The sequence below is a fragment of the Cherax quadricarinatus genome, chromosome 49 (assembly GCF_038502225.1).
Source record: "Cherax quadricarinatus isolate ZL_2023a chromosome 49, ASM3850222v1, whole genome shotgun sequence".
Classification (NCBI taxonomy): Eukaryota; Metazoa; Arthropoda; class Malacostraca; order Decapoda; family Parastacidae; genus Cherax; species Cherax quadricarinatus.
In genome coordinates this window covers 8,359,863-8,367,826 of record NC_091340.1, presented here as the reverse complement: position 1 = coordinate 8,367,826, position 7,964 = coordinate 8,359,863, and the positions used below count along the sequence as shown (strand labels likewise).

At 36.5% G+C, this 7,964-nt stretch overlaps 1 protein-coding gene across 1 annotated transcript; it reads right to left on the bottom strand.

Annotated features, from left to right (window-relative positions):
- Positions 1-722: 722 nt before the first annotated feature.
- LOC128697022 (solute carrier family 15 member 2) lies at positions 723-7,345 on the bottom strand (the record flags this gene model as incomplete). The annotated part of the gene is given in 3 exon segments (XM_053788530.2): positions 723-3,947; positions 5,602-5,709; positions 7,217-7,345. Coding segments are annotated over 3 exon segments (417 nt in total), but the record flags the coding sequence as incomplete, so codon positions are not given.
- Positions 7,346-7,964: the final 619 nt, after the last annotated feature.

The following is a 7,964-nucleotide window of genomic DNA, read 5'->3' as shown; positions in this document are numbered from 1 at the left end:
TAACGAACTTTTTTCATTCCAGTAGTATGTTCAGGTGGCAGTACTGACCGAATTTTTTCCCATAAGGAATATTGTGAAGTAGATTAGTCCATTTCAGACCCCCAAACATACACGTACAAACGCACTTACATAAATACACTTACATAATTGGTCGCATTTGGAGGTGATCGTTAAGCGGGGGTCCACTGTAACTTTCCAGCAGGGTCAAAGGGACGAAACAAGATCCTGATCTCATATCAAAGCCCAGCTGCTCCTTAAGCTTTACTGACACCCTGGGATGTGACCCACAACAGTCAACTAACACCCAGGTACCTACTTACTGCTAGGCTAGTATGGAGAACAAGTGTAAGGAAACATGTCCAGTGTTGTTAACCATAAGGGGGATTACCAATAGGCCCCTGGCTGTCTTCAAGAAGGCACTGGACAGGCACCTAAAGTCAGTACCTGACCACCTGGCCTGTGATTCATACGTCAATTTACGTGCGGCCAGCAGTAACAGCCTGGTTGATCAGGCCCTGATTTGCCACGAGGCCTGGTCATAGACTGGGCCACGGGAGCATTGAGCCCTGAAACCCTCTCCAGGTATACTCCAGGTTTGCCAGGTATCAAACTAAGGACCCTCAGTGTGAGCTGAGGGCACTACCAATTCTTCTTGCTTCAACATTTCATTCATAATTTATCTAAATTTTTTTTATATAAATAGCAACAAATAATACAAAGCAAACTTATATAAAGATTTATTTCACAGGGCAATATAGACATACAGTGGACCCCCGCGAATTCGTGGTTCCGAATTCGCGGCTTCAGTAATTCACAGATTTTCCTTAGAATCTAATTAATAATTGTTCACGGAAATCCCAGCAAATTTGTGGAATTTTTTTGGCTTTTCTTGTGGCAATATATAATTTTTTTATGCATTTTAATGCTAATTATATTAATAAAAATATAATTTCATAATTTTGTAACAAATACACCTACCATCCAACTTACGACCGAGTTCGGTTCCGAGAAACCGGTCGTAAGTCGAAATGGTCGTAAGTCAAACTTTACTACTGAATATCAACAAAACATTTTTGTAATGACTATTTTATTGTTTTATTTTGGTATTTCATGTTTTACTTTACTTTCTATGTTGCTAGTACTGTATTTTATACTGTAAGGTTTAGAATAAACACTGTGTACAACACAAATAGTTGTTAATTTCCCAAAAATTTGGCATAAAAAACACGGTCGTAAGTCGAGTGGTCGTAAGTCGAGCAGGTCGTAAGTCGGATGGTAGGTGTATTTACGTAAATTCGGCAATTTGTACTGCACTGCTAATTCATCATCATCTTCAGTCGGTATCATTCATTACTGGTGAGTACCCGTACATTTAACTTTACTTTTACTAAATTATTACCATATATTTACCATACATATACCAAAGAAAACAGGGTTGCATGAATTACAGTATATATGTATAAGGTAACATCGGTATTTTACATTCTAGCACTGCGGGAGACATAGCATTACAGTACTGTAAACGGGTTTATCTTCACATTTTTTTTTAAGGGTGATGTATGAAGCTGATTTTGAAATTAAAGTGTTTTGGGGCATATTTAGGGTTTAAACTATAAAAATAGGCATTTTTTTAACAGTGTCCAGAATTCGCGTTTTTTCCAAATTCGTGGGTGGTCTTGGAATGTAACCCCCACAAATTTGGGGGGACTACTGCATAATGTAAAAATTGCAAAAAATAATGTATTCACAATTAGCTCTGCAGCCTTGAGAAAAACATTATCTTAACACTTCTTGTAAATCGAGTGACATTGTCTTAACATTGACTTAATATTCCCAGTCCCATTTTTAACACAATCACAGTAAGTACACAATTAACTCTTGTCAAGAATCACATAATGGGTCAGATACAGAAAATTAGGGCTCGGGAACATATTTACCCATTTTGCACTGTTTATGGTAAAATAGGTTCCTAATACCGAAAGTTCGATTTACAATGAACTTTCGGGAACACAATGATTGTGAATGTTACTCTGACATAATTCCTAAATATAAAAAAGTATACTGTATACATATTATATATACCTACGAAAAACCTCCGTTAACGATGGTTATATGTACAATTTACAGATACGTTTTTAACACATTGACAGTTTCCCACTAAAGCCGGGTGACCACCACTTGCAGGGCATAACATAACATCTATCATTTAGCTACTGTGATGCCTCCCTAACTCCATGGATTTTGTCATATTTACATTGAAATGAAATCACCCATTTGTAATTCTGAGGAGAGCACCAGCTCTTCTTGGTCCTGTCTTAAAATTTTTGACCTACTGATATGACTGAGCCCTGTCATGGCCTATATGGACTCTTTGTTTTTTACCTAGTTGATGCTCAGGTCATTCTGTTTTTATATTTATGAGGATTGAGGTCCAGCTCCTGGGTCCTTCCTCCTTAAACATAGATAGACTAGCATGATACATTTCTACTCAATATGAATACAACCAGATCACAGAGATGTAAACAGTTCATTACCACTGTAACTTTAGGACCCAGTCCCTGGACCCATTATGTGGCTCTGTAATCTTTAGACTACCATTGACAGCATACATAAAGGGAATTACCAATTGACCCCTAGCATTTTCAAGAAGGCACTGGACAGGTACCTAAAATTAGTACCAGACCAGCCAGGCTGTAGTTCGTACATTGATCTGCATGTGGCCAGCAGTAACAGCTTGGCAGATCAGCCCTGATCCACCATGAGACTTGGTCACAGACCGAGCTGTGGGGGCATTGACCCTCAAAACCCTTTCCAGGTATACTCCAGGTATACACAGGATGGGCATGTGTTGTATAATAAAGCTGTTGAACTAACACCTATATTTAAATTTACATATAATGTTTCCCTGCCATCATGAGTGGTGTCTGGAGGCTGGTGAAGGTCAGGGCAGCCATTGCTGTGGCACAATGTATGTTTGATACCCTGCTAAACCCCTCAATTTATTTCACTCAGTTTCAATTTTTGTAAGCATTTTGCTGAACTTAATATGATCTAAATTATGTTCACATTATCCCATATCTATGTAATTATTTTTATCAATAAATATTTTATTTCTTAAGCCTCAGAGATGTAGTGAGGAAGAAACCCTGAATCACTGCTTAACCCATGAAACAGATTTATAATTTAGCAAGTTTACTTTAATCATGAGAAGGCACTAAACCTATTGTGGGTTATTCTGTACCTGGAAAATGAGAAGTCTTCAGGTTTAATCCAGAGTACGAGAGGAAAAAAACTATTTCTTTGATTTAAGAGTCTTTCACCTGCTTCAGATTACAGTAGTCCCCCATGAAGGAAATGGCTGTGTTCTCCTGTCTGCTATGAAGTAAAGCAGATGATGTGTTGGCCTTTGATGACCTGATGGTCTCCCAAGACATTAGGCATGCATTCAGATAATGAGTCATTTTTGCAATCCACAGTATTCTAGAAAACAGAGTAAGATACATATTTTTAAATACTACTGAAACATCGTTTCCATGATCACAGTTTTGCGGCAATGTGTAGATTAAAATATGTTTATTGTATCTATGTACAATACTAAAACATTTATTTGTTCTTCATAAATCTTTTTGCCTGAAAATACTACTGTATTCACTTCCAAATTATGAAGGAAATTATGACTTCAGTGAAGAAATCTTTACAAAGGCTGAACTTCAATTTTATTACGGCACTGAGTAAATTTCACTATCTGAAATATATTTTGTTTTACATCAGAATTTTGTTTCATCATCTGAGAAAACTTTATTATCTATTCCTTCTTTATCACTGACAGCACCACTTGTAGCCTTCGCCTCTGCCAACTCATCAACATATTTATACGATACAGCGAGTGCAGCAAATATAATCATATCGACAAACATTAGGACAGCAAACAAGAAGAATTCCATTGCCTGTAAAGAAGTTCACACAATTAGAATCAATGCTGAATTAAGATATTTTTCAGAAAACTACTTTTGTATAAATTATCTTTTGTGAATCAAATTGCTCAACATTTGTAATTTTTTTTTCAATGAACCTGCAGCATCCCACTGAGGCACAGTGACCTAAAAAGAAAATCGAAAGTTTCTCTTTTTAAATTTAGTAATGTATACAGGAGAAGGGGTTAATTTGTATGTTGTAAAAGGTCACCTGCATTCTCCACTATATGATACCCCATTTTAATTTACTTGGTATTAGGACTAAAGAAGAGCTCATGGTGAAATTTTCCTTTAACCCCTTGACTGTTGCAACCCCTGAGGTGTCTCCTGGTGTCGCAAAAAAAAAAAAAAAATCCTTATGAAATGATAGAGAATATTTTCCCAATTGTAATGACACCAAAAGAACGAAATTTGATGGAAAACTGATGAAATTACGCTCTCGTGAAGTTAGCGACCTCGGAGATATTTACGAACAGGCAATTTCGCCGACTTTGAGCCCTATTTTCTGCTAATTCCATTGTTCCAGTCAACCAAACTCAGCTATTTCTTTAGAACTCCATTTGTTCTATTGATTGAGTACAAGAAACTGCCCATTTACCGGTTTCAACTACCCAATAACGTGGTCAGAAATTTGCAATTTGGCCAAGTTCACAAAAATTAAAAAAATGACAATTTCAAAATATGGTCCAGAATGAACAATGCAGACATTCCTGGCTCTAAAATAACATTTTCTTTGTTCATCAGTCACATCTCCAGGCCCCTCTGATATTACTCTTGCTTTCTATTTTGAATTTTTATTCAAACAAAAAATAAAAGATTTACTGTTATGCAGACTACTGCAATATTGTAATAATTGTATAAATAATGTCAACCCATTTATGACTGCATATTAGAATGGCTACTTGGACATACAGTGGACCCCCGCATAACGATTACCTCCGAATGCGACCAATTATGTAAGTGTATTTATGTAAGTGCGTTTGTACATGTATGTTTGGGGGTCTGAAATGGACTAATCTACTTCACAATATTTCTTATGGGAACAAATTCGGTCAGTACTGGCACCTGAACATACTTCTGGAGTGAAAAAATATCGTTAACCGGGGGTCCACTGTATACTGGAAAATGACATTTGTTTACTTTTGAACATCGGCAAAAATCAAACATTTCCCCTACTTTGAACTCTATTTCCAGGTTCTTTTCATAGTAAAACCAGCCAAAATCACCTCTAATTCTATAATGTTTTCCATTCCAACAAACGAGATGAGGAAAACTAGAATACAACCATAAATACTATACGAAAATAAACCACAAAGTCGGTATCTTAATTAAAAAGCGTTCAGAGTTTTTTTTTCTCATTATGCACTGCGTGCTGCAGGATTTTTTTTATATGGTGCACACTGACCACACAGACCCATTCTCTCACATGTGGGCCTAGCAGCTTTCTCCTGCTTGATCTGAAGCCGCTAGAATTTATGAGTATATATACGTCAAAAACGGTAGCTTGTAAGACGTATATATACGACCAAAACAGTCAAAGGGTTAGTAAATATCTTGAACTAAGCATAAGTGTCTTTATTAACAAATCAATTTGTAATAAATGAGTCCCTTTTTTAAATGATCTTACCTGACTTTTAAAGAACTTGGCTTCTGCAATGATCACCACAATCAAGTTACCAAAAGATACAGTAAGTAGCCAGGCAGCTTGCAAAACTGACTTCATACTACTGGGAGACTGTGGAGAAAAAAACAATAGGCTGTCATTATTTGTGATCAAGACTGTACCCATACAGATTAAAAGTATCAAGTAAAATTGAAAAAAATTGGTATTGGTTTTGTGAGTAAATATAGCACAAGAGTGGTAGATCAATGGAATGAATAATAAGAGAATATAATAGTTACTACAACCATTCCAAAAATTACATACTGAACAAAGTAATGAAGAGCAGACACCATAAATATATCTCTGATCCTGTATATACAATTAGGTAATTGCATCATTTTTTTTTTAACACACTGGCCATCTCCCACTGAGGCAGGGTGCCCTAAAAAAGAAGAAACAAAAGTTTTCCTCCTTTTTAAATTTAGTAATTTATACAGGAGAAGGGGTTACTAGCTCCTTGCTCCCAGCATCTTAATTGTCTCTTACAGCATGCATGGCTTACAGAGGAAGAGGAAGGGTTCTTCATTTCCCTGTGGAGAATTACATCATCTATTAAACAACTATTATGTTATGAATAATGAGCTTGTGAACAATATAATAAATAAAAGTTGCTAAATATCCTTTGTTTCATGAATTAAGTTATATTTATGAGTGGGATTAGCAGTGTTATGTGGCAGCTTGTCTAAGATCCTAGAGGTAGAGTCAAATGTTGGTCCAAAGCTAGTGCCTAATGGTACCTTTTAGTTATAGTTCAGTAGGCTTTAAAACTAATTCATTATCTATGATGTGAAGCTCAAGAGTAAGTTCACAATTGCATTAATGCTAAAGTGCTTTATAAGTATTATCACTTATGCACAAATTTAACAGTCTACCTGTGTGTGTTCAACAGAAGGTATTAGCAACAATGAATAAAAAGGCATAATACCATGACTGGAACAATACACAAATAGCCTGTACAAAGGAGAAAGAAACTTATAACGGTTTTGGTCTTGACTTGAACCACTAACTAGTCATGTGTGTGACTAGTTAATGGTCCAAGTCAGACCGAAACATCATCATAAGTTTCACCCTCCTTTGTGAGGGTTATTTGTGTATCTGCAACAAGTATGATACAAAGACACTGACATAAAGTCAACTATTTTATTGATGTTTTGCTCTAGAACTCAGGCATTAACAATCTTTATTTGCCCATTTCCCAATTTCAACACCTCCCTTGATTCATTACCCCTCATGATGAGTATTTCCACAACTTCAGTCTAGCCTTCTAACATTTGAATGCCTATAGCTTAATTGTAGAATGTAAAGACCATGATAGACAATTAAGATTTTATTACAGTATTTCGTGTTTTCTTTTGCTTTGTCTTGTATTACTCCATAAATATAACCAATTTATCCCAAGCTGAGAACTCCTGCATTTAGCAGAGCATATTAATGCCTTTCTTTTGTACCTACCAATGTTTTCTTAAATGTAAACCACATTATTTGTACTTTCTTTCAACACACTGGCCGTATCCGTATCTGTATTATTTTTTCCATGTAGGATGATGAAATGATAATGATAATGGAAAATAAACCTTACCTGTGTAAATGAAAACTCGAGACCAGTAATTGAGAACATAATTTCCGAGACCGTAATGATGAAGTATTGGGGTATCAGCCACATTATATGCACAGAGTTAGAAGGAGTAACTTCAAACACGTTCACCGTCTGTAATACAGAAACACATGGTAAAGTTACTTTGTATTTTGATTTACTGTACATACTTTCACTTTTTACAACATCAGCCATGTGTTACTAAGGTAAAGTGACCCCCCAAAAGAGGAAAAATTCACCTTCATTCATTCAACAGCTCTATCTTACCAGAAGTGTATGGGCATAAGCACCTTAATGAGCCACAAGCACCTTAGTGAGCCATTAGCACCCTAGTGAACCATGAGCACCCTAGTGAGCCATGAGCACCCTAGTGAGCCACGAGCGCCCTAGTGAGCCACGAGCGCCCTAGTGAGCCACGAGCGCCCTAGTGAGCCACGAGCATAAGATATTCAGATTGTGAAGTCTAACAGCTATGAAGTAGTTCTATGCTGAGGAAAAATGCTTGTATACGCACTAGTGACAAAGGACCTTCATAAAAAAATGTGTATAACTGTAATTTTTTTTTTAAAACATCGGCCATTTCCCATCAAGGTAAGGTGGCCCAAAAAAGAAGAACTTTCACCATCATTCACTCCATCACTGTTTTCCCTTGCCAGAGGTGCACTTACACTACAGTTATAAAACTGCAACATTAACACCCCTCCTTCACAATGCTGGCACTGTACTTTCCATC